Source organism: Heterocephalus glaber, unplaced genomic scaffold (genome assembly GCF_053883595.1).
Source record: "Heterocephalus glaber isolate CG9 unplaced genomic scaffold, H.glaber_assembly_v1.0 deba00000281, whole genome shotgun sequence".
Lineage (NCBI taxonomy): Eukaryota > Metazoa > Chordata > Mammalia > Rodentia > Bathyergidae > Heterocephalus > Heterocephalus glaber.
In genome coordinates this window covers 25,074,428-25,101,974 of record NW_028258139.1, presented here as the reverse complement: position 1 = coordinate 25,101,974, position 27,547 = coordinate 25,074,428, and the positions used below count along the sequence as shown (strand labels likewise).

At 44.2% G+C, this 27,547-nt stretch overlaps 1 protein-coding gene across 9 annotated transcripts in view; it reads right to left on the bottom strand.

The window, feature by feature from the left end:
- The window catches only part of Asap1 (ArfGAP with SH3 domain, ankyrin repeat and PH domain 1), a 322,988-nt gene that overhangs the window by 29,915 nt on the left and 265,526 nt on the right, over positions 1-27,547 (bottom strand). For all 9 annotated transcript variants that reach the window (XM_087184109.1, XM_087184129.1, XM_087184116.1 and 6 more), the window contains 11 exons: positions 21,737-21,824; positions 19,476-19,524; positions 14,783-14,946; positions 13,193-13,326; positions 11,289-11,380; positions 7,097-7,283; positions 6,686-6,771; positions 5,198-5,313; positions 4,986-5,053; positions 2,822-2,929; positions 396-624 (listed from right to left, as the gene is read on the bottom strand). In XM_087184109.1, the coding sequence (XP_087040235.1) occupies positions 396-624; positions 2,822-2,929; positions 4,986-5,053; positions 5,198-5,313; positions 6,686-6,771; positions 7,097-7,283; positions 11,289-11,380; positions 13,193-13,326; positions 14,783-14,946; positions 19,476-19,524; positions 21,737-21,824 (1,321 nt within the window). The remainder of the gene's footprint in view (positions 1-395; positions 625-2,821; positions 2,930-4,985; positions 5,054-5,197; positions 5,314-6,685; positions 6,772-7,096; positions 7,284-11,288; positions 11,381-13,192; positions 13,327-14,782; positions 14,947-19,475; positions 19,525-21,736; positions 21,825-27,547) is intronic.

Below are 27,547 nucleotides of genomic sequence, written 5' to 3'. Positions count from 1 at the left end.
AGAGAAAAGTAACATTTCACGGAACTGAAACTCTACCCCATGTTACACACAACATAGGTTTTGGAGAAATGCAGACCTGTCTCTCTTTTACCACTTCCCAGCTGTGTGACCTTGGCAAGTTATTCCACCTCTTTGAGCCTTAGTTCCCTCTTCTGTAAAATGGGAGTCAGAGCACATGGACCATTGTGAGGCAAACACAAGATAACAAACGCAGAGGCCCCACCGACACTGCCTGTCTTGCTGCGGGAACTGGGAACAGCAAGGTGTTTATTTCATGCTGTCCTCGACAGTACATTGCACACTCTGCCACTCAAACATACCTGCAGTTCTTAGCCAATGCTGGCCGGGCTGCCAGCTCTGGGGAAGAAGCTGCGAAGCCCTTGTCAAGCCCATACCTTTCCCAGCGTTCCTAGGAGGCAGAGGGGGAGCCTCTGCAGTTGGTGATGTGGGCGAGTCCGTGGTCGTGGAGATAAACATCTGGTTGGTGAAAGCTCCGTAGGAGAGCCGCTGCTTGTCCCGTGGAGTGCTGAATCCTGGCAGCGCCAACTTGTCTTGGGGGGAGATGCTGGAGGAGTGGCAGAAGCTCTGAGGCCTGGGTGAGCGCTCCTTCTTGACTGGGCTTGGCTGGCAGATGAGATAAGTGGGTGAGATGGTGGCTGAGGACTAGCCCTGGGGTGCACAAAGGCCCTCTGCAAACGAGGCCCAGGCGGTCAGCTTGCATTCCTGCAGCTCCCCGTGCTGTTCAGGTTAGCCATCGCAAGCCCTTCGCATCGAAGGCACAACGCAAGGGAAGACATTGCACTGCCACTTCCACGTCCCCATCGGCAATCAGCTTAGTCAGTACTGGCTAGGGACCCTCAGAGTACCAGACAAGCTCACTGTAAGGTTACAGTCAAGTTTAACAAGTACCTTCCCCGGGCAGGACACTCGCACCAACACTCCAACAGCATTCCCATCTATCTGCAATACGCGACATGAAGTTCTGTTCCCTGCTCAATCATTTAATGCTTTTCATCACTCTTCTCAATTTACACCCTCTTGGAAAGGAAGCTCATTCATACCATGGCTTTGAGGGGCCCGGTATATGCTGATGACTCAGATCTGTAAATCTCACCTGGCCCTTTAGATTCCCAAGCATCTGTCACTGCCCGTGCAGTGTCTGGTGTTCCACATGTGGTGATAGCATTAACATCCACTCGACTGCCCAAGTAAGAGACCTCAAGTCAATGGAACCCCAGGCACTGCACGGTGACCTCAGAAACAGCCCTCAAACCCATCACTGGGAGGTGTTCACCTTTCCCACGGCTGCACTAGCTTCTGGAATAGCCTTGACTCCACGGCCAGAGCTAGTTGAAAACCCTGCTCTTCTTGCTCTTCTGTTGGCTTCTGATTGCTTGCTTGGATAAGAGACAGATGGTCAGGCCTGGCTCACAAAGCCCTTCCTGATTTGGCCTGCCTGACTCTACAGGGCACCCTGCCGCTTCCCCCAACCATCAGGGCACCATATACTGTTCAGACATCTGCGCACTACCATGGCTCCTTGCCTCGGCTCACACTGTTTCCCCTGGGTAAAATGATTCCTTCCACCCTGGCAAGTGCCCATCTACCTCTGCGAGCAATCTCCAGTGCTGTTTCCTCGATCTGAACTGCACCATTTGCCAAGGCTCAGGAGCTGCTCGGCCCTCTGAACACTTCTCAGGAATTTCCTCAAACTCTCATGATCACAGTGCACTGTATCATAATTTATCTCCTCTTGAAGAGGTGAATAGCTTCAGCACCTTTCTGACCATTCCTTATATCCTGCCTGGCATTCAAGGGAATGCCTGGTATATATCTGGCGATAAACACATGAATATACTTCCAGTTAGTTAAGAACTTCCTCTGAGAGAGTTGCAGAAAAATAGGTTTAATCCAAGAGACCGTCTTTACTAGCTACGAGACTTCACACAGGTTGCTAAGTTCTTTAAGTTTTCTCTTGGGTAAAATGGAGACAACAGCAATACCCTTTATGCACTTTTGGTAAAGATGGACTAAAAAAACCTAAGTGCTTAACACTGCCTTGTCCATATTTAAATACTCCATAAATAACAAGTTTATTAATTAGCTGGGCTAAAAGTTAATTTACATGTCAGTGTAGCTAAGTCAGAATGTCCCAGTGTTTGGTCAAATACCAAAGTAGCTGCTGCAGCAGTTTTTCAGGCAGCAGGGTGGAGGTGGGGCAATGTGCATGGGGCAGGCAGTGTCAGGGGCTGAACCCAGGGCCTTGTGCATGTCAGGCGAAGGGTCTACCACTGAGCCAGAACCCAGACTAAAATATCTTTTAAGATGTGATTAAACACTGAAACGAGCAGGGTCTGTATTACCCTCATGTGAGTGGGCCTCATCCACTGAGTGGGGGGCTCAAGGGAAAAGAGCAAAGCATTCTGCTTCCAGAGCGCCTCCGGCCTCAGTCCTGTGTCTGCTCTGGGTGGGAGTGGTGTGGGCCAATCCTTTCAAATCAATCTTCCTCTCCTTCTATGCTATTTTTTCTGTTTCTCTGGAGAACACTGACTAATAAGCTGTTAAGAGGTGTGCAAGAGGGCGGGGATTTAACTCAGTAGTTTTGCCGCCTACTGCACAAGCACAAGGACCCAAGTTCAATCCCCGGTACCCAAAACCCCCCCACAAAAAAAGAGGTGTGCAGCAAGAGGGACTGGTCCTCAAGCGTCAAAAAGGTTCCTGGTATATCAGGTCATAAGACGAAAATCGATCCATTTCACAAAAGAACAGCTCTTGTCCATACAACACATGGGACCTGGGAGTGGGCACCCTTTGTACGTACTTTGTCATCCAGATCGTCATCACTTTCATCCATCTCCTCCTGTCGAAGGTTCCACTCATATTCAACATGGACGTGTGGGTTGAACTTGCCAGATTTAGCCTGGGAAAGCTAGACGTAACGGCAAGAGTAAAGCATTTTCAGCAAAGTGCCAAACACCCCGATATCACACAGACACTGAGCAAATCCCACTGTACTCCTGGTTTCCAGTGAATCAGCAGCAGCTGCACTGTGGACACAACTCTGATAAGACAAGCTGGACTGCTACATGACAGGTCCAAGGGACTGCAAAGAACTGTGGGTAGAGCCTTTCTTATTTTGATACCTTTACTTTTCTTTAAAATGAAAAGCTTTCTCAGTATTAAAATGAGTCTCAGGCTGGGCATGGTGGTGCACACCTGTAATCTCAGCATTTGGGAGGTTGAGGCAAGAGGACCACTGTCAGTTTGAGGTCAGCCTGTGCTGCAGTGAGTTCGAGGCCAGCCTGAACTACACAGTGGAGACCATCTCAAAAAACAAACCAACCAAACCAATCCACCCAACAAAAGAAAAACAGCAAAGAGAATCAGAACTGCAAATTCCTGGCTGGAGAACAAATTCAGGAATCTGTCAAGTTTCAGAGGTAGAGCTTTAAAGTTCTAGGCCAGTGATGGTAAACCCTTTAGAGCTTTCAATGAGACAAACAGCTCACTGCGGCATGAGTGCCATCAGTTCGCCACCACCACCCTAGTCCTTTTCTTATTTATTTATTTATTTTTTTGGTACCGGGGATCGAACTGGGGTCCTTGCGCTTGCGCAGAAGGTGGAAAAACTACTGAGCTAAATCCCCGGCCCAGTCCTTTTGTTATTTATAAAATGTAGGCAGGGATAACCTGGCTCAAAGGATTCTTATGTTTTTGAGATAGGATCCTACTGTTTAGTCCAGGCTGGTCTTGAACTCCCTGTGTAGTATAGGTTGGCCTCAAACTCTTGAATCTCCTGCTCCAGCCTCTTGAGTGCTGGGATTACAGGTGTATACTACCTTGCCTGGCTCTAAAAGGATTCACTTAACAATAAAAGAAATACAACTACCAGGCCTGGAATGTGGCGTTTAGCAGACACCTGAGGGAATATAATTTTTCCTCTCCTATTTCTTCCTTTCTCATGTAGTATGGTTTGACTGTAGTTCGTTCCCTCTGAAACTCATGCTAGAATTTATTGCCTGCTGTGAAAGATTAAGTGAGTGGGAATTTAATTTGATCATGGAGTTTCGAGGTGAGGCCTTTGGGAAGCAGTAAGGACTAGACGAGGTCATGGAGTGGAGCCTCCCTGACTGAACACTGGGGGCTGTGGAGAAGTGGGAGAGAGGTTGGAACCTACACATGCTCCTGGTCTCTCATGGGGCGATGCCCTGTTCCAGTGAGGAGGCCATGAACCAGAGATGTGAGCCAAAATAAACCTTTCTTTTCAACCCAACCATGGTGTGGTACTGTGTTATCAACAGACCAAGACACCATGGTTGGGAGAATCATGCTAATGCAAAGGTCCAGATTATTAAACAAGAACTAGTGGAGTAAAAAATGGTGCATGTGCCTGAAAAATGGTGAATGGTTAGGAGAAAAGCATGTTTAACATTTTGAAAACCATTATAATCTTAGCTTTACTTGCCCTATTTTTGGAAGTACCTTCTCAAATAATTCTTTAATGGTAGCTGCAAAGAAAGCCTAGCAAATCAAAAACGTGGCCTCAACCCATAATCTCTCATCACACACCTCTCAAGTGCCTTTCAGCTCCCATGTTTTAACCACACTTCAAAGGGGAGCAGATGGCAGGCTCACTGTTTCACCACTTCTTCAAATATAGCTTAATGCTGTGTGCATTTCTTCAGGCAATGTTTAAAAACATGAATCTGCTTCTTTTATTTCAAATTCCAGCTTCTCAAAATGACTTTTTTTTTTGGTACCGGGGATTGAACTTAGGACCTTGCGCTTGCAAAGCAGGCGGCAGAACCACTGAGCTAAATTCCCAGGCCACAAAATGACATTTTAAAGGCAACTGATATCTAATAAATCTCCCCTTCCATTTTTTTTTTTTGGTACCTGGGACTGAACTCAGGACCCTGCGTTTGCCAGGCAGGTGCAGCGCCACTGAGCTACATCCCCAGCCCTCCCCTTTCATTTCTGCTTACCAGATCTTCACACTGGGTAGCTTTTAGTCTCTTTGCTATGTCCAAGGCAGTTTCTCCAGCTTGGTTCACTAATACAGGGGGAAATAATTTCTATTATTAATCTACGCTAGATCTTACAAAGCCAAAGAACAACAATCAAATGTAACATGCAACTATGAATCTGAGTGAACACATGTTTTGCGATGGTTTTCAGACATCAGCGCCGCTCTCACCAATGTCCACGGTGGGCTTGCCCCTCAGCAGCAGCTTCATACACTCGGGCTTGCTGTACACGCTGCAGTAGTGCAGAACTGTGTTTCCCATGGAAGTCTGCTTATCGAGGTTCCCACTGAGAAACAACAATATAATCAGAAAAATGACTCACTTAACAACTTAAAACTATATATATACAACAGTTCCTCCCTTATTTGCAGGGTATATGTTCTAAAACTTTCTGCAGATGTCTGAAACCACGAATAGCACTAGATTCTACATATACTGCTTTTTCCCTATATCTATGGATAAAGTTTAATTTATAAATTAGGCACTATAAGGGAGTAACAGTAATTGTAACAGTATATTGTGATGAAAGTTATTTAAAAGTTAGGAGTTATTTCTGGAATTTTCCACTTAGTATTTTCACACTACAGCTGACCACAGGGAGAGGACACCTTAGCAGTGAAACCACAGGTAAAGGAGGGACTGTTGCAATCGATTTCTCTTTCCCTTCTCTACTCCCCTCCATTCTCTTCCTTGAGACAGGGTCTAGCCTTGAACTTATGGCTCTCCTGCCTTAGCTTCCTGCATAACTAGGAGAACAGGCACCAGGCCACCATGCTAGGCCTCATAACCACTTCTTTCTGTGCTAGTAACTGACTCAAGATTTGAGGCCTTATCAGAAACAGTGGAAATTATGATGTTTCTAACATTACACCTAAATTTATAAGCAACATGCAACATAAGCAACAGTGCTGGTAATCGCCAGCACTGATTAAGGGCCCACTACAGGACTGTCAGCTTTCTCACGAAGTAGCTCATTTAATCTTCACACCCACCTGACAGGGTGCTATTCACAGCCTCTACTATTTTACAGATGAAAAACCAAGGCACAGAGAGGCAGATCAAGCCAGCATGATGGAGGGGATTCAGACACAATGCTCTCAATCACTACGCTGGATTAGCCTTAAGGAAGAGGCCTGCACCCTCCGACAGTCTAGCTTGTGTCCAGGCACCATCTTTCATGTGTGGATTCCATCCCCTCCCCTATTTCATCACTCTCCTTTGGGTAGCTCCAGCTCCTCTTCATAGCCTGTTGCTTACAGATTAATCTAACAGAATCTGGCAAGCACACACCTTCTATGTTCAGTACTACACTCCCATCAGTAAGTCCCTAATCTGAATTGTTTTTATTTCACACTTAGTGAGGTCAGGGACTGGCAAACTGCAGCTCGTCAGCCATACCCAGCCCACCCAGTTTTTTGTGAATGAGATTTTATTGGAACACAGTCATGTTCATTTATTCACATACTGCCTGTGGCTGCTTTCACACCACAATGATGGAAGTGAACAGATGCACCAGAGATTTCATGGCCTGCAAAGCTTAAAATGATTACCTGGAATGTTACAGGAGAAGCTTGCTGAGTCCTGATCTAGGCTAATGATAGGCCTTGTGCTAACTTCTAAGTCGTGTTCAGTTAATTCAATAGAGAAAACAACCATACCAGTTTTGTACAAGGAAGTCAACCAAATGGAGAGATGTCTGGTCTGCAGTTCGGACGGCAAGATGAAGGGCTGTCTCCCCGAGCTCCTGAGAAGGGAAGGACAGTTCTATGATTTACTTTTCTTTTTGTTTTTTTTTGGTACCGGGGATTGAACTCAGGTCCTTGTGCTTGCAAGGCAGGCGGCGACACGACTGAGCTAAACCCCCGGGCCAGGACAGGTCTAAATAGGGCAACACACGCTTGCTCATCAGATCTCCGAGTCACTACAGGCTCCCCTCTTTCTCAATCTTTTGTTTAGCCAAGTTCACCCAATCAACGTGTATGAATCTCAGTATATTGTATTAGGATTATGTAAGTGATCATTTAAACTAATTTCTTACTTTGAATCCTATGGCTTTAGTGAGGCCTCACCTGTCCGGATTCCAGCAGTGGTTCCATTAGCTCTACCCCTTCCGCATAGACTTGAATTAGTGCAAGTAAATCCCTGGATTTGATGGCCTCAAGCAATTCATTCAACTTAGCCGAGGAAGAGGAACAGGTCTTCCTTGAGAATCTATGGTCTACATACTTTGCAGTGATAAACTCTTTGCGTACAGTCCTAAAATAGAACAAAACAAAATAAATTTTTTTTAGAGTTAAGAAAGATTTTACATTTTCTGACAAACATTTCTGAGAAGTTATTCTAATTGAGCTATCCTTCTTTCAAACAAATCAGGTTTTAGATCAAATTACTCCAGGAGAGAAGAAGGAAGGGACTAATATTTATGTACTACTATATGTAGGTAATACACACAGTTACAAAATTAACGGCCACAAATACAGATTCTTTTCCATTTTGACCTAAGCCTACAGCTTGAGATTTCTATTAATAATTCAAACATACATATATATATATAAATATATAAATATATATAAAAAGATATATAAATATATATATAAATAAAGAAAGAAATTTAAAAAATTTAAATCCTGAAAGATTAAAGTTTTAGAGCTTTGTGGAAAGGACTCTGGACTTCTGGTATAGCCCCTAACTTTACAGGTGAGGAAACTGAGGCTCAGAAAGGCTGTCTGTCAGTAAAGCAACTCCCACAGGCCAGCGCTGAGCTGCACAAGGACACACGAGCTGCCTTCCCCAGAGGTTTCAGGCTGGGAGAGCAGCCTGCTGTGGACAATGTGCTGCGTGTGTGTGGGTGCGGGGTGTTTCTCTCTTTCTTGATGCACTGCCCTCTCCGCTTCAGTTCCAGGTGTTTCCCGTGGCGCCTAGCCTGCCTCCCAGGGGTGAGACTGTAACCCAAGTGGCCCGGCAGTTTCTCCTGCCACCTTCGGGAGAGGCCTGAGATGGAGTCAGCTCCAAGAAAAGGACAGACAAGGACAGGGAGAGAAAACTGGGTCCAGACGACATTGACTTCCCAGACCCAGCTTCCACCCCTGCAACTTCCCAGGCACATGAGCTGATTAAGAAAAAAAAAGTACATAGAGTTTGGGTTCAAATCCTAATTTTATAGCACGCCAGCTGTTTGACCCTGAGCAAAATATGGAATTATTATGAGTTTCAGTTTTATTCACATGGAAATGGGGACAATCCAATGGTATACTGTTTTTTTCTGAATTTTATTTTTTACTAGTACATGTTTGTAGTACATAAGGATCACAATCTTTGCAAGGAGCTGTTATAGGCATGACACATTTACATTCTTTTTCATGCTCCCTTCCCTCCGCTCCATCTCTCCACTGTGTATAAATACTATTCCCAAAGTCAAAACTAGGAAAGGACCCAACCAAATCAGAGAATTACAGGCCAATCTCCTTAATGCACAGAGGCAAAAATCTTCGACATCTGCAACAAGATACTGGAAAACAATGTAACAAATCATAAAAAAAAATTACACATCATGATCAAGTTCATCCCAGAGATGTAGGGATGGTTCAACATACACAAATCAGTAAATGTGCTATATCACACAAACAGAAATAAGGACAAAAATCTCTTAATCATCCCAATTGATGGAGAAAAAGCCTCTGACAAAATCCAACATCCATTCCTAATAAAACCCCGAAGAAAAGAGGTATGGAAGTACCTTATCTCAATCTGATAAAAGCCTTTTATGACAAACTGATAAGCAACATCATTTTGCATTTTTAGGTGGCCCATGTATTTATTTATTTTATTTTATTTTTTTAGGGAACATCATATTTTAAATGGTGGAAAAGCTGAAAGTTCTTCTAAAATCAGGAACAAGACAAGGATGTCCACTTTCGTAACTACTGTTCAACACAGTCCTTGAAACACTAGCCAGAGCAATCAGGCAAGAGAAAGAAATAAAATAGATATGTATACAGGAAAGGACGAAGTTAAATATGTATTTGCAGATGACATGATTCTCTACACAGCACACCCCAAAATTCTACCCAAAGACTCCCAGAATAATCAAGTTGAGGAACTTGTACTGTAGCAGGGCACAACACCAACACACAGAAATCAACAGTGTTCCTATACACCAATAACGAGCTCAGTGGTGCGTTCTGAATTACAGAATATACAGCACCTAATAGATGCTTCCTTCTTTCCCAGAGGGCTCTGATATAAGGGACATCACATTTTTTGCTCAGAAATAGACTTTGAGGGAGAGTATTAGAAGTGAGATTCACGGCAATGTGCCTTTTACTATAATAAAACTTTTAAATTAAAAAAACCCCCAAGGGCCGGGGATTTAGCTCAGTGGTTTCGCACAAGTGCAAGGACCTCAGTTCAATCCCCGGTACCAAAAAAACCCCCAAAACCCAGCATTTTCCCTCGTGGTAACTGCTGTTGTCTCCCATGTTCCACAGCTAGGCAACACTTCAAAACTATGGCGAGGCCTCTTTCATTCATTCTGCATTGGCAGTCATGAGCATCGAGCTCTTTTTCTCAACCCAGTGTGAGGTGAGCTGCTGATCCAGCTAAGTAACCAGGTCTTACACTCATGGGTGTCTTTCACATTTAGGTCAAGGTCCTTTTAGGATGGCCGTTAACTCTGATGTGTTAGAAGGCTTCCAGACAGCCGGCCTATGCTTGGCTTCCAGGTCTCCTGCTATATGTGAGGCATCAGACTTCGGAAGTGCACGGTTTGCTGGATGTGGTAGTGCACGCCTGTAATCACGGCACTCTGGGAGGCTATAGCAAGACTACAAGTTCAAGTCTAGCCTGGGCAACTTAGTTACCTGGTAAGATCCTGTCTCAAAACACAAAATAAGAAGGACCGAGAATGTAGCTCAGCGTGAAGGTTCAATACCCAGTAGAGTAAGAAAAGGGGGAGAGAATTGAATGGATTTAAGTTTTGCTATCTAGGGGACCCTGGATAAATTAAACTCCTGCTGTACCTCAGTTCCTCATCTGTGAAATATTAGTAATCATATCTGCCTTACTTACTACTGTCCAAGGAAGCAGGAACAGAAGGGACAAAGAATGACGCACGGTTAAGGGTGCACCTGGAAAAATCCTTCCGACGCCTGCCTGAGGGCACAGAACTGAACAAGTGCTCTAGCACCAAGCTACATCCCAGCCCTGAGAGGGGAGAAGCAGGGCTAAGGACAGAAGTGTGGGAGACAGCTCTTTCTGTGTGTTACGCTAAGCTCCAGGAAGCTCTGGGTGCTGTTTTGCCAGAACTCCCCTAAAACCTTAATTGTAAATTCAGTTAAAAAGCTTTGGAATAAATTCACAGATTTACACAGCTCAAAACTAAAAGCGATTATCAAACAGTACTTAATTCGGAAAACACCACGCCCATTCCTCCAGCCCAGAGGACACATTTTTGTTAGTTTCCTGTGTGATTTAAGCAAACACAAGTCCAAAAAAGAGAGAACTATATAAACACATTCCCCACTAGTTGAATCTATTTGGGTTCTGAGTCCAGGTGGTGGGTAGTGAAAGCCCCGTGAGTCTGCATCACAAAGGGATGTGTGCTTTCCTGCCCCCCAGCACCCTCCCTTCCCCAAAGCCGGTTTATTTTGTACGGTGCTCTCCCCCTGCTTTTCCATTTTGTTAAACAGTAACCCTGGAGATCATTTTGAATCAGGAGAGAGGATGCTTGACTCTTTTACACATCTGCGTAGTGCTCCACTACATGGCTGTACCACCGAGAATTTACTCAGACGTTGTAAGTAGATCTTTTCCTGTTAAAGAACATGACTACATTCTGAGGACTGGGCTAGCTGAGTCGGAGGGTAAGATTTATGATTTTGGTAAACACAGCTCCTGAGTTTTTACCCTGTGCCAGTTTGCAGCCCTGCTGGAAGCACAGCAGATATCTGTCCTCCTGAAGACCTGTGCGTCACAGAGCAGGCACTCAGCTGCCCCTCCAAGGAAGGTGATGGCGACAACCATCTGTGCAGTCCAGAAACACTCAAAATACTCTGCTTTGGGCAGGAGATTTAGCTAATGGCACTGCACCTGCCTTGCAAGCACAAGGTCCTAAGTTTAATCCCCAGTACTGCAAAAAACAAAACAAAACAAAAACTTTGCATTTCCCTGATAACTGGAAAAAATATTGTAACTACCAGGGAAAGCTCTTGGGGATAGAAAAAGTTACAGGATGGTAAAGAATTCAATATTAGAAATACTTACATATCACTTGAAGGGGTGGGCTTGGGTGAGGGGCTGGGTAAATTTGCTTCCATAATTTCATTAAAACTATTGTTTCCTACATTCTTGGCCAGCTGTAACATAAACAAAACACAATACAGTAAGCTCTTTGCTACTTAAATTTCTATTATTTGCTTTGAGATTTCTGAATCTCCATCTTCCTTCATTTGACTTGGGACACAAACCATCCACCCGTCTGGTCAGTAAGAATTTACTAAGCATCTTCCACACACCAGGCACTAAGTTGGTTAATGCTGTAAATGAGCAAACCTTGTTGAGTCTAGTGGGATTGAGCCACTAATAAGAAAATTAGTGACATCTACAGATATAATGTGATAAATGTCAGCTGGAAGAGGTCTGGCCCTTACACAGGTACTAGTACAGTATGTGAGATTACTCCAAGGCTAAACTCTTAATGAACAGTAACAGATCACTGGCACATTTCCTTTCCATACTGACCAGATTCACTCCTAGAGGGTAGAAAAAAAGTGGACTCATTTAGATTTAGGAATAGGTTAAGAGGCTACAAGTAACACAGAGGGGGACCTAGGATTGTCCTGCAAAGCTTTTGGTCACTTGCTCCCCAACCCTCCAAGTACTGGGGACTGAACTCAGGGCCTTTGCACTGAGCTACATTTCCAGTCCTTTCTTATCCTGAGGCAGGGTCTCACTAAGTTGCCCAGGCTGGGCTTGGACTTGTGATCCTCCTGCCTCAGCCTCCCAGAGTGCTGGGATTATTTCTGAGTGTGTACCACCAGGCCTGTCTTTTTCGTTTTTTTTTTTTTTTTTTTTGGTGCCAGCGATCGAACTCGGGTCCTTGAGGCCTGTCTTTTTCTTCTTAAGGGTGTCACGATATAGTCTAGGCTACCTTTGAACTTGAATTCGCTATGTAACCTAGGCTGGCCTCACTCACAATATGCAGCAGCTTCCCAAGCACTGCGATGAGAGGTGTGCATACCTGGCTTCATTCACATAATTTAGAAATTAATGCAAAATTAAAAAAATATACTAGATTGTCAACTTTTTTTGAGTTCCTGTTCACTTAAGTTGTGCTCAAGCATGACTCCTCTGAGGATTTTTATTTTATCTTAAAAATTCTCCTCTTTCAGTACAAAGAGTCTCTCAGAGTACAACAGGGTCAAAATTTTGCAAGAGAGGGTTTACGATCACAAGGGATCACGGGGGATGCCAAGCACACCTTCTGTCCCTTCTGTTTTCTGTATGTGTTTTGAAGCAGTGGGGTTAACCTGGGCCTCATGAGGGCTGCACATTTGGATGAACCACGATGGGAAGGGAAGAGTTTCAAGAAAAACAAAACATTCATAACTTTTTTTAATATTATAAAGCTAAATACCACAAATTCACACAGTTTACTCCCCTACCACATAAAGAATTTCTGGGTTAAGGATAAACTGGTTTTATGACAATAGTTAACAGGGCATTCCCAATTCATATACACTTTAAAACAGAGAAAATCTTTTTGCCATTATTTTTAATAACATAAGCCACTAGGTACTGTGAGCATATGATTTTAACCAGTGTTATAATGAATTCTACAAAAACTAATTCTCAAAAAAACAGCTGTGAAGGGCCATACAAAAAGAAAAGAGCTAACGTTAAACATTATATATCACAAAAGTTAAATTTTAAATATTTAAGCAACTTTATAAAATTCAGAAATTAGAGGGCTGGGGATGTAGCTCAGCAGCACTGAGCCTGTCTGGCAAGTGTAAGGCCCTGAGTTTGATTCCCTGTGCCAGAAAAAAAAAAGAAATTAAAATTAGAATTTCTTGCACTCATCAGAAACAACACACTCAAAGCAACACATTAAACATATTCATAACAACAAACTTAAAATACTCTTCCAAAGTTCGGTCATGACTTACCAAGAGTTCAGAAGTTCCTAATTTGTCTAGTTCCAAAGACTGAATTCGAGAGATATGAACCCCCATCTCCCTATGGATGCCAGAACATTCTATACAGGTCAGAATACCCAAGTTGGTCGAAAGCCACGTAGGTTCTGTGGGAAGGATTTAATGAAACAAACAAGATATTTAATTTAGTGTGCCATCTACAGAAGATGCTAAAATAGGAGTCAAATTTGTTAAAAATTCTTATGAGGGAAGAAGTGAAGTGGAAGACATAGATACAGGTGGCTTAGCCTAGGAGTCATTATAAGTTTTCCTTCAGTACTGAATCCAAAATGAAGCCCTTTATCCTTGTAAAAATGCAAAATGACCCTTCCTCAAAGACCCCAGCTCCCCTGGGAGGGGACCCTTTACTAGCACTCTCATCTCTGACAGTGCAGGACTTCAAGGCCTACTAAGTGCTATTTGTAAGGGACTGGACACTAAGGTTGTCATAAACTTTCCAGTTACAACCAGCTCTAACACATCATTCTTGGTTACAGCTTCCCCCAAAGGACCTCTTGGTAGTAAGACAGTTGTAAATACTGACCACAAATACTTCTTTCAGTGGCCCAGACTTTCCTGCTAGAATTTAAAAGGGCCAGAATAGTGGGAACAATGACTACTTCTATGCCACTAACACCTGCAGGGTTCTTGGTGTCATTTCTTCTTGATAGGTGAATATCTGAGTATTTACTACCTCTCTGCCATTTCCTCACCTTGTGTGAGTCACTACCACTTTCATACCTGAAAAGTCTAGACAACCTGAGATCTGAGAGGCCTGTGGGACCCTGTGCAGTGAAGTGCAGTGCTGCCAGCAGAACAGTAAGTATGCAGCAGTGCCTAGGGACACTAGGTCTGCATCCCTGTGCTGATCCCTACAAGACGTGTGACCCTGTGAAAATCACTTTGTTTCTCTGACCTCCAGTATCTTCATCTGTAAAGTGGGGACAATATTAATTAGTATCTTGCTCACAGAGCTTCGATGAGGATTCACTATGGTAACATAAACAAAACACCCAGCATAATCCTTAGTATAGCGGAAACAATAAATGTGAGTTGCTGCCAATAACTTGGTAATATATGAGGTTTCTGGAAATGTAAGTGCATGGGAAGGTGCTATCACTATGGTCAGAGGTTGGGCAGGGTTCTCACGCACAGGAAGGAAGGAAACGCATGTCAGCTGATTTCATAGGCACCATTTCATTAAGTCCTTCCAGTAGGATCCCATTTTAAGGATGAGAGGCTGCAGCTCAGAATAAAGGGACTCAGTATGAGAATGTCCAGGCTGTGAATGGCAGACTCGTAGACACCATGTTCTGTGCTCTCCTCAGTGTGCCCGAGGTGGTTACTTAACTGTGCCTGTTAGGAAAGGGGGTGCTGCAGCAGATAGCACTGGGAGATCAGTGGGAGATGTTCAGGTAAAGAAGTGCTAGGGGTACATTTCGGGTGTCTGTCTAAGTGTGCCTAAGAGGTAAAGCTTTTAGGTACGTAGCTCATAGCTCATTTCATACTCTACGGGTGGAAAGAAGGTATGTTACCAAGCTATTCAAGCAGGGAGATGAATACCTGATGAACCACAGTCACAGCAGACATCATTCCCAGGGAGCCGCTGGACATCCTCGATGATGGCTTTTGTCAGATCTTCCAAGCTGTTCTCTCCTGCGCTCTGCTCACCTCGGAAGGCCATGTTTAGGGCCTCTTCTTTGCTATTTGTCAATACTGATATCCACCTGTCGTCAAAATACCAGAGGGAGGAAGCCGTCACAAGGACACAGCTGCTGTCTTCTCCCTCACTGCAAAGTCTTTCCTCAGAGGTTCCAAAAGAGAACCCCCTCTCCCCAAATAGCAATAAAGTGAGGAAAAATGGCAGAAATTAAACTCGAAAGAGCTGAAGAATGGAAAGTGACACACAGGAGAAATGATTAGCAGCAGAAGCAGGTGTAACTGAGGACTTGCAGAAACACAACACGAGGTACTATTTCCATGAGAACAGGGCAAGGAGATGTCAGAACGAGAGGACAGGGAGAACCGACCCAATCAAGGGATTAGAGTCAGTGAATGGCATCTGTTCTCTAGGAGCTCAAGTCTGCGGGAACACTGGAAAGTGAAAATGAAGGGATATTTTATTAGCAGCCATAAAAATTTACGCTTATGCAGAAAGCACATTCACATGGAAGCATTCTGACGTTTATCACATGAAATGGGGAGCACAGCCACTGAATTCTGTACAAGGCAAAAGCATCACACGTGCTACACAAAGCCCTTTGCTACCAGTTTGTGCATAAGCAACAAAATCCCATAACACGGTGGGTGTTGACTGATAAAGGTCAGACACAAAGCAGAAAGGTTTAGCGAGCATTAAAATGAAAACTTTAAATAATTCTCAAATGATACTGGTGAAATCATCACAATATTTCTTGTGAAACAGGAAAAAAACCCGTTACATCATCTCAAAATTAAACACATGTATTTGTAAATCATGCATTTGTTTGGAAAAATGTCGGAAGGAATTTCCCTAAAATGTTAATATTGGTTGTTGCTGAGTGATTTTCTTTAGAAAAAAATTTATTGGGGAATTGCTTGTTTCTGTGCTTTTCTATCATTTTTCAAATCTAAAATGAAACTGTATTACTTTCATGAATGAGGAAAAAAATCCCAACTTTATAGTTTTTTCATTTATTGCACAGACAGCCAATACTTGCTCTCAATCGGTAATACCGAAGATTAGAATGAGGGCTGTTTATCTGGCACACTGCAGGATAAATGGATATATGGATATGAGGCACAATACTATCTACACAAAGTGCTGAATTAGCAGCAGCGACAGCACCACAAAACCCAACTGCTGGAAGATGAGGCGCCATGCTGCACATCCGACTCTAGGTGGCGCTCTGTACTCAGCTTCGCTTCACTGGGATGCAGGACACGGAACACTTGGGAACCAAATGTAGGAATGGGTGGGGTTCATGACGCATTTGAAATTAAATAATACTTGATTATTCAGACTCAAGTTAGAAATTAGAAACTTTTGTTGAAAACACTGAGGAAACTGTGTCCAACAGGACCAAGCACTCTGGGTGATTTCACTGGCCATGCTTGGCGACTACAGTCTCGATTCTGGCTTCCTTGGACACTGCCTATCTGGTCACCTAATGTGAACCGGGATCTCCTGCGTCTCAAGTACTTACAATTTTGAAACAGAATTCTCCAAGTCTCTGGGTTAGGGTTTAAAACACCTTCAAGAAGAGGAATTGGGGTGGGGGGAGGAAATTGGGAACTAGGAAGTTATACAGCTTGCCCAAGGTCCTACAGCCAGACTGTGTCAGTCCAGGAGGAAGTCCCACTTCTCCTGATTCGCTTTGCAGAATTATACCACATTTGCCTCTTTATTCTGGAGTTCATATTTTCAAAAAAGAAGAGTTTGTTGTAATAATCAGAAAAAATATATCTATAGCACATTTTTCCAGAGAAAGTGCTTCATATTTGTTGGAATGAAATAGCCTCATTTCAAAGGGATTAAGAATCAAAGTGACTCTCACTAACAATACTTTTTAAATTTTAAAATACTTTTAAAGTAACAGGCACCACGCGTGGTGGCACATGCCCATAATCCTAGCACATCTGGAAGGCTAAGGGAAGAGGATCTTGAGTTTAAGGCTTGCCTGGGCCACATGAGTTCAGCGTCAGCCTGGACTATAATGCAAGACCTCATCTCAGCCAAAACTAACAGGCTCACCAGAAAGTGTAAGAGCATATTATATTTTAAAACTTTAAAAGTCACTCTGACTTTCAAAATAATAAATTGCCACGGTGCTAGGACGGTTTCACACATTTTATCTTCACTCTCAAAAGATCTGCAAGCGAGACATAAAATCACCTACTCACTTGCCGACCCTCAGCAGTCTACTGAGGGGGAGACAAGCCAGATGATCTGCCTAAGGCAAAAAGCCATTAGTCAGGAGAACCTGGACAAGCGGCCAGGCTGCTGGGCATTAAAACAACCTCCCTCCTTGGTGACAAGGAAATTTATTCATTTAATTTCACTGGACACTTTCTTGTTCTTTCTTGAGTCAAGGTCTTGCTATGTAGTTGACGATGGCCTTGAACTCACTGTGTAGCCCAGGCTGGTCTCAAACTCCCAGCAATTCTCCTGCCTCAGCCTCCCAAGTGCTGGGATTACAGCAGCATGCCCAGATTTTCACTGGATACTTTCACAGGGGAAAGAAAGTCAACAGTGCAGTGAAAATGTCTTTATAAAAACCTGGCTTCCCTCGGGCGCATGTGCTGTCCTTGTGTACCATGCCATTACTTTCTATATCATCCAAGTGAAGCCTCTCATCATCACCAGCACTGTCACTCAATGTGCAAAATGGGCAACAATTTTGGGATGAACCAAGCAACCTTTTTACTGAACAGTGGTAAGTCCTACAGGCAGGAAACCAGTATCTCTAACAAAAGTGGGACTGAACTACCTATAAGACCTAAGAGAAAATAAGACATTCAAGACCTGGGTTTGAGATAGAAGGGAACAAAGACAAAGTGGATGCTTTCCCTGCCTCAAAAAATTTGTCACTAGTCTTTCACATAGAGCTTTGAGGAGGAGAAAGAGAAAAGAGAATGGGAAGCAATATTCTAAGGCGGTTTTGTAATTCTGTTAGGGTTGAGGACTCTCACCATGGGGATTCTTTGGCTCTATCTTCATTTTTAAACTAAGGATCAAAGACCCTACTCAAGGGAGTCATGAGGATCAACACAGCATGATCTCAAATATTAGCACTCCCTGAATCTGTGGGTGGCAGGCGCAGACCTCCTGAAGCCGCCTTTCTTATTTGGCGCCTAGTCGCTCTCTGGCTTGCCAACTCTGTGCCCACAGTATTAATCCATCAGTCCCTTTCTTCTGATTCCATCCTGTTGCTTCTTTCGGCTGTCAAGACTTCATGCTTGGAGGGCAGAGGATCTGCCCCCTTTCCATACCTTCTGGAGCCAGCTCAGGCTTACCTTCCTCTAGGAATTCTTCTCTAACAACAACCCCGAGAACGGGAGAGGACACGTGCCCCACCACATGGCCTCTTACCTTTGTGCTCAGCATGCGCACTGTGTCACACTGCTGGTGTCCTTCTGCAGGGCGGGAGCCCCATCTGATTTAATTTTGTATTCTCGGTGCTGCACAGTTCTTGGCATTTAGTTGGCATTCATTAAATAACCAAATAGATGAACAGATAAATAGACCTTGCTTCTCTGTAGAGCTTGCTTTCGTTTTTGCTGTTCCTCCCAACAGTACATGCTTTCTACTCATTTCCTGTTCTCTTTCTGGTCCCTTCATCCAGTAGTGGCAAACCTATAGCATGTTATCACTGAGAGTTCTAAAAGGCTCGCCGCTCGCTTCGCCATCATAGCGTTCTCTCTGAGATGGGGAAAGAGTACAGCACTCCCGAGGAGCACGTGAGGGAGAGGAGGGAAAAGGGGAGTATAAGGCAAAATGGATGTGAATGGAATTCCATGGCTCTCCACAAATAAGGAAGGAAAATAGCAGCTGGGTGTCAGCGATGGGCCAGGAACTCTTGTAGTTCATGACACTTGGTCCCACACAGTTGACAAATAGGAATAATGTGAATCCCACAGAAAAGGTTGCCTACTTGAACACCAATGTAAGCTGCTGAGAATGGGAGTCGCCCACTGCTGTTCATGGTCCAGGCAGGCCCAGGACGGAAGAGGACTGCCTCCTGGCAGTGTGGGAGACCAAGCTGGATCTTTCCACTGCACTTGGCTTCATTTAACTCTGCTACACCTGCCCCAGGCAAAGAGGCTGCCAATATTCTTCCTTCAAGGCCAAGTTCGCTGCTCTGTTCACAAGGACAGCCCAGCAGCCAGCCAGACCAGCTCATTCATTTGACCACCAGTCATTCAGCAAGTGCCTCTTCCATGTAGGTAACAAGATTAAAAGATGAATAAGGCATTGCCCTCGTTCTCAAGAAGCTGCTGGCTCCAGGAAGCTGTGGACATGTACTGGAGCACCAGAGAGTGGTGTGAAGCTCACGGGCAGAGAGGAGGGAGCAGCAATGTCAGAACAGTGGGGCTCAAGATGAGTCTTGCAGGAAGCACTGAGTTCATGAGGACACAGCGCAGGGCACTCAGACAAGGAGAAGAGCAAAGCATGAAGGCCCAAAGGTGGGAAAGAAGCATGCAGAGGTGCCAGGAGTAAGTGCTATGGCTGCTTTTTCAATTTAAGTCCTTAAACCATTATTTCAAAACTACTTACGCTACATAATCCTGCTCATCTTCTGCCTGAAAGTGATAGGTCCTGTTATCTAAAATACAAAAAGAAAAAAAGTGAAACCGCAGAAAATAAACCGCCTTAAAGCATAATGTAGATTTTGGAAGTTCCCACAAAGGCTGGGGAGGGAGCGAAGTTGTAGAGCACTTGCCGAGCACCTGGGGGCCCAGCTGAGAGAAAAACCAGTTTCTGGGGCAGCTGCCTGGTCAGGAATTAATATTATTTTTTTACCACTATATTTTAGCAGCTGAATAGTTCACTTTGTCAACATGATTTTTTAAAGTACAAGAGGAATACTATAGAGTAAAAGACCATGCAGACAGGAGGTACCTCTCTTGGAACAGTGAGAAGGGTCCCGCCCAACCCAGGTGGCCTCAGAGACACTCGGGCGGGCGCCTCCACCTTTGTGCAGAAATTCTTTCCCCATACTGGGCCCGACCTGCAGGGCAGCTCTGCAACTCTGCCCAGACTTTGGTCTGGTCTCTGGTTGAATCAGACTTCGAGGAAGAAAGGATTGACCTCTGCTACCCAGGAGGGGAAAGAGAGGCCCAACTTGGATATTTTGGATGGAGTGTCCTTCAGTGAAGTGCTTTCTTAAAACTCAAGATATCCAAGGATGCTGTAACATTTTCACACGGTTGCTAGTAGGCACTCATGCCCTTCATCTGTGTGTGTGATGGGGGTGGGGGGGAGTGATAAAGAGAGGGAGAGAGAGAGAGAATCAAGGAACACACACAGACAGCAGTACTTGAGTGCCTCGGCTGAATCCCTGCTTACTGCTGAATGGCCTTGCCCAGTTCACTGAGCCTGTCTGGGTCTCACTTTTTCTCCTGCAAAATGGGAAACTGACAGGGCATTACTGAAAATTAGCAATAATGTATAGAAAGCACCTGGGACATTTAGATACTCAATAACTTGCAACTACTAGTAATAACCTACACCTACAGGTTCTCAATTCTAGGGGTTCTTGGTTTTTTGAAGTCATATTATTAATTTCAGCTTTACATATTTCATGCTTCTCAATAACCCAAGAAATCTCTTGGTCATTAAAGTCACGGGGGACCTGAACTTCACAGAGATGCTGCAGAATCCAGCTCAGACTTTATGAAAACAGCCTCACAAGCTGACTCATACTTTTGGGTCAGGACTGTATTTGAGCTTCCATTCATGCAACTGGATCAAAAGGATTTCAAGGCCAGAAAGTATGTTGTGGCTCTACAGGTCATGCTCCCCGGCTGCTGGCCTCCTTGCTGGGCTGATACAGAAGGAGCAGTGCTTAAGGCTGGTGTCGCAGGGCCTTGGGATAAGGTGAGGCTACTTCCCCGGCCCTGGTCCCCTCTCCCTTTAGAAGGCGGTGTCCTTTCAGCTACAGTGGGGCCAGCAGGTGTGCAGCCCCACTGTAGGTCCCACGTGGGTGGCTCCTTATGCTCTTGTCACGGGTGAAAAGCAAACTCTGTGCTTGGGAGTAAGGAAGTGAGGGGATGCAGTGACACCAGCTCATGACATTTAAAGGCAACTGCTGGCAAGCAAGATTATTTTCCCTTCAAGAGCCTGACTTTGCAGAGATGAATTCTGGGGGAATTTCCTGAGTGGACACAGTGGACAGCTGCACTCCCTAGTCTACATCAGCGCTTCTTCACCACAGGTGCTCATCAGAAGCACCTAGGGGCTTCCACAAAGTCCTGTCCAGGCCTCATGTCAATTGCCTGTATTTCAGCAGACGTAGAAGAGAACTGTGACTATACTCAGAAATAACTCTCCAAGGGAACGAAGGTATATATTCATAGTCAAGGACTGGAGCAACTGAACATACAGATTCTGCTGACGTTCTACACATTTTCAGATCTGACACTGCTATGCCTTCCCCACTGTAAGTGCGTTCAGTGCAAATGAAGACAACAAAAGAGGCTGGGTGTCCTGGCACACACTTAGGCCCAGGAAGGCCAGCCTGGGCAACACAGCAGTACTTTGTCTTGAAAAAGTGGGGGAGAAGGGGACAGAGAGGGAGAAAAAGAGAGCACAAAAGGGAGGGGGAGGGGGAGGGGGAGAGAGACAGACACAGACAGAGGGAGACGGAGTCTCTGCGGACTCTTCTCCAGCTGTGCACGCAGGAATAAGAAGCAGCTGTTCCAGCAGTGAGGAACCCAGTTTGGAAAAGTTGCCACTTCAATACTCAGAGAAGAGAAATGCACAGACGTCGGGCGCCCCAGTAACTGATTCAAAAAGATTTTTTAAAAAGGACTCACGTGATATCAGGTCAAAGGATTTCTTGTCCTCAGCATTTGGCTTCACCTGGCAGGTGAGAAGGTTCAGCTTGGCTGGCTGCCTATTGGACTGGAGAGAGACAGAGAGACAGAGAGAGAGGGGTTATGTGCAGGTTCTGTGTCCACAGAGGGGCAGTCTGTTCACGAGGTGTGTTCAGGGACAGAAGGATACACTTTTATCAAGGAAGAAGGCACCCACCTGGGCATCATGCCAAGTTTAAAGTGAGAATACACAGATCTACACATACTCAGGCACACAACTGGCACTTTCAAAACTGTATCTTAGGTTGGGCATGGTGGCACACACCTGTAGTCCCAGCACTCGGCCAGCCTGGGCTACATAGGGTTCAAGGCCAGCCTGAACTACATAGTGAGACTCTGTCTCAAAAAAATAAAAAAAGTATCTTACTGTGAAATGTAGCTGAGTGTATTACACTCACTAAATCAGGAGTCATCCTGATTAATCCTCACTAATCAATTATTCCAAGCCTGATGTCCAAGTATCCATCAATTTTGGTTGCAATGCAAAGTGACATGACTTCCTTCAAAGTACAAGGGCAATTATCACCTCCAAGTTGTTGCTTAATGAGTTCCAGCCTGGAGAGAAGGAGACTATGACGTCAGTACATCTCTAGATCATACACGTTAAGCAGACCCGATGGTATCTGGACAGTCATGCTAACTCAAGCAGTCTCACCTGTAAGCACTCTGGCCCTCCTGCCTGCTCCTGTCTAAGGTCACACGCTCTCAAAACTCACCCCAGGGTCCTTGCTCCCTACAGGGACCAACAGAAGTTAAAGAGCTGTGTGGGAGCCCGAGCTGGGCTTTGCTTGAACAGGAGAAGCCTGCGGAAGTAAGCAATGGAACTCTCTGGTGTTATGTGCATGCTTGCTTCAACTGACACTCACAACACTAAACATCTTCACATTTCCATTTCCACCCAAGGGATGGAAGTTTTAACAGAGAGAGGGCGGGAGGGGACAGAGAGTTCACATCAGTGAACCAACCAAAGCCTGAAATGAGAAATGTGATATGGTCAAGTCAGTTTCATCAGCACCCTGGATCTCTCCTAAATAATGGGCACTGGACAACTAATTTCTGTTTACCTTCCTGTGTTCTCTGAACCATTTTTGAGATCCTTCCCGTTCTGTGATTTTGATGAAATTAAACACAGAATGTCCTTTATTCCATATCCATCTGGAAGAAAACCATCTCAGAGAGACTTCATGATCGCTACATGTACCTCTGATTTAGGGAACTAGCAGTAAAGTACAGGAGTTTTGCCTAGGAGGAAACCGTGCTCGGGAAAGGATTCCTGTGTTACAGAACTGGCTGCTGAGCCCAAAAGGGCAGGCAGGAGTACAGGGGCCACGCATGTCTCAGAACAGACCTGGAGTTGGGGTTGCAGGGCATTACACTCCAGAATCAGCATCTGCAGCCACAAATGTAGGCCCAGTCCACACTGAAAGGAACTGTTTGTCTTACATTGCATCTTTTTGGATGTGGATAAAATCGCCGGATTTCCTATGTGAATGACAATGACATATGACTGCCTGAGAAGGAAGGACCCCAGTGAATGGTGAGACTTGTTAAAATATTGTGCTCCACTTTGGAATCCACATTTAAAGAAGGATGGGGAAAAGCTTAGGGAGATCGAGATGATTAAAGGGGTAGGGAATGGAAACTCTGAAGATGGGTTAAAGGCATTACTTAGTCCAGAGGAAGAAGGCTGGGGGTGACTTAACAACCATCCTCAAGTACACAGACATTGTTATTGGGAAGCCGAGGCAGCTGTTTTCCATTTGTACAAACAAAAAGAAAGGCATTCAAATTGTAGATTTGGGCCAGATGGAAGGAAGAACTTCCCAAGCTTGCTTATGTTGATTATGCATATAAGAGGTTTCAGAATTCTTAAGAAATCTCTGAAAAACTTGAGAATTTTTAGCCTATTCACATTTGAATGTGGCAGAGGGTTAATGCCTTTATTTTTCTCTAATCTGGCATTCTCTGGCTATCTCTTACCAACCGATACACCAAGCTATAGATACAAAATCTTTTTTTTCCTGGTACTGGGTGATCAAACTTGGGACCTTGTGCTTGCCAGGCAGGCACCAGAACCACTGAGCTAAATCCCCAGCCCCTAGATACAAAATCTTAAGAAAAAAAAAAAAAAAAAAAAGCCACTCAGCTTACTATCACCTCTCATTTTTAAGCACTGACTATCTCCGAGTATTCTGGTGGGAAATTTTTGACGACGAGGGTTCCATACAGTTTAAGTCATTCCATGACTGACCCACAGCCTCAGTGTGAGAACACATAGATTTAGAGGTTTGTCGAGGTCACTGAACTAATGGTTTGCCACACTTGCATGAACCTCATTTGACACGGACACATCCTACACAGTGCTCTTCCCCAAGCTGAGTTGCCAGTGAGGCATCTGACAAGTGACTCATCATCCTAAACATGATGTTATAGGAGTGAAGAACACAACTTTTGACCAAGTAGCTGACACACCCAATGATGAGCCCAAGAACATCAGAAAAGGGAACGGTACATTCGATCAAAGTCCAAAGACCAATGCCTTACAAGCATGGAAATCACTACGGTAATAACAGTAATTCCAGATGTTTGTATAACTTTCCAAATTTCAAAGAACTTTCTGGACATCTAGTTCTAAATTATAGGTATATTGATTAAAGAAGACATAATCTTTCCTGGGGTTTCAGCAGACTGAAGTAAAACTAAATGACTTGCCCTGGGCTACATCATGGTGGGAGAGTTTAGAAAATGCTTTCATATTGTTCTAGTGAAGGAAAAAAGAAAAAAAGAAAAACTTAGGCAGTATCAGTGTATCAAGTTCTTGCTGTTCATGATTTCTACCTCATTCAGAATAAAAGTCCAAGTCTGCTCCCGTCCTCCGGGACCCACACAGGGCCCTGTGCCGCACGTCCTCCCGCAGCCTGACTTCCTTCAGGGCTCTCAGCACCAGCGTGTCCACAGAGGGGGGCTCCAAGCCCACTGACCCACTGCGGTGCAGCCTTTTGTACCCTCTGTACTTCTTCTTGGCTCTGCTCACTCCTTATTTCTTGTCTTTCTTCCCAGTAAGGGCACACATTGATCCCCCCCCCCCCCAAAACACACCAGGCATACAGCAGGTACTCAAATGTTTATCAAACAGAACGACCACTCTCCAGGTACCTTCCATGTGCTCTCACTACTCCTTGGGAAGGAAGTCTTTAGCCCTCGGGAACAGAGAGCCTGAGTTAGCCCCCTAAGATCTCCCAGGAGGAAAGCAGTGTGGAAGGGTCAGAGCCCACTCCTATCTTGCTCTCACTGCACAGAGCACAGCTTGGAAAGACAGTGACACAACAGGCTTGGCACTGGGGATTCCCAGGACAAGGTCTCCTCAGAGTCTAAGGGTTGGAAGGAAATACAGAAAAGCTGCAGACTGACTTCTACTTCAGTATCTTCTCAGGTGGTCCGATACTCACCAAGTGCTTACTCTCACAACCGGAAATAACTACTCATCCACAAGCACATCTGAGACACTCGTGGTCAGCGGTACCCGGCCTCTCGGAAGCAGAGCTGCCCATGCTCCTAAGCACATGCAGTGTGCCCAGGAGTCGTGGGGCCTGAGGTCGTGGTGTGCACGAGACCTCAGACCAGGCTCCACAGAGATAGGCTGGGCCTTCAAGATGAACTGGGAGAAACTATTCGGTATTTATACATGTGTGTCCTATTTATTTCAGAGTATTACCTCAATGTGCATCCACTTAGCTATAAATGTCTCTAATTTCTCATTTTTTATGGCTGAGTAGTACTCCATTTTATTAAAAAACCACATTTTCTTTATCCAGTCTCCAGTTGATGGGCATTTGGGCTGTTTCCAAGTTTTAGCTATCACAAACTGTGCTGCTATGAACATGGGTGCACATATATCACTGTGGTATGATTCTTTTAATTCTTTGGGGAAGATCCCCAGCAGGGGAATAGCAGGGTCAAATGGGACTTCCAGTCCTAGTTCTTGGAGGTATCTCTATACTGATTCCCAGAGTGGTTGCACCAGTCTACACTCCCAGCAGCAGTGGAACAGGGTTCCTCTTTCCCCACAGCCCCGCCAGCATTTGTTATTGGTTGATTTCCTGATAGCAGCCATTCTTTCTGGAGTGAAGTGGAATCTCAGCATTGTTTTCATTTGCATCTCTTGAATGACCAGTGATGTTGAACATTTTTTCATGTATTTTTTTGCTATTTCTACTTCCTTGTCTGAGAAAAGTCTGTTCATTTCAGATGCCCATTTTCAGATTGGGTCTTTAAATTAGGGAGGTCTGATCTTTTTAAGTTCTTTATAGATTTGAGACAGTAGACCTTGGTCTGAGGAAGAGCAGGTGAAGATTTTGTCCCACATTGTGGGTTGTCTCTTCATACTGCTGGTGGTGTCTCTTGCTGTGCAGAAGCTTTTTAATAAGAAGAGATCCCACTTGTTGATTGTTTGTGCTAGCTCACAGGCAACTGAGGTTTTGTTCATAAAATCTTTTCCTACACTGATGGCTTCAAGAGTTCTACCTGACCTCTGTTCCAACTGGTTCAGAGTTTCTATTTTAATATTTAGATCTTTAATCCATTTTGATTTTAGTTTAGTACATGGCGAGAGATATAGGTCTAGTTTTAATCTTTGGCAAATTGAAGCCCAATTTTTCCAGCACCATTTATTAAAGAAGCTATCTTTCCTCCAGTGAGGGTGTTTGGCTCCTTTATCGAAGATGAGATGGCTCAGTGTGTCTGGAGTTGTTTCTGCATCTTCTAATCTGTTCCACTGGTCCTCAGGTCTGTTTCTTTGCCAGTACCATGCTGTTTTTATCACAGTAGCTTTGTAGTAGAGTTGCAGGTTGGGGATTGTGATACCCCCTGCCATGTCTCTGTTACCTAGAATTGCTTTTGCTATTCTGGGTCTCTTCTTGTTCCAAATGAATTTTTGGATTGTTTTCTCAAGGTCCATGAAGTATGCTGCTGGGATCTCAATTGGAATTGCATTAAATCTATATAGCAGTTTTGGAAGTATGGCCATTTTCACTATATTAATCCTTCCTACCCAGGAGCAGGGGATGTCTTTCCATGTTCTGATATCATCTTCAATCTCTTCTCAGAGGGCCATAGTTTTCAGAGAAGAGGTCTTTGATTTCTTTCATTAGGTTGATTCCTAGGCATTTCAGTTTTTTGGATGCTATTGTGAAAGGAATTATTTGCCCTATTTCTCTCTCAGTGAGTCTGTCATTGGTGTAGAGGAAAGCTTTTGATTTTTGTGTGTTGACCTTGTAACCAGCTACTTGACTGAATTTGTTTATTAAGTCTAGGAGTTCTTGGGGTCTTCTATATACAGTATCATGTCATCTGCAAATAATGACAATTTGACTTCTTCATTTCCTATCTTTATTCCTTTTATTTCTCTTGTCTAATTGCCATGGCTAATGTTTCCAGAACTGTATTGAACAAGAGTGGTGATAATGGACATCCTTGTCTTGTTCCTGATTTTAGTGTGAAGGATTTCAGTTTTTGACCATTTAGTATGATATTGGCTGTTGGTTTTTCATAGATGGCTTCTATCAGTTTGAGGTAGAGACCATCTATTCCAATTTTTTGTAGGGTTTTTATCATAAATGCATGTTGGATTTTGTCAAATGCTTTTTCTGCATCTATGGAGATAATCATATGGTTTTTGTCCTTGGCTCTATTGATACAGTGTATTACACTGATTGATTTTCGTATATTGAACCATCCCTGCATCCCTGGGAT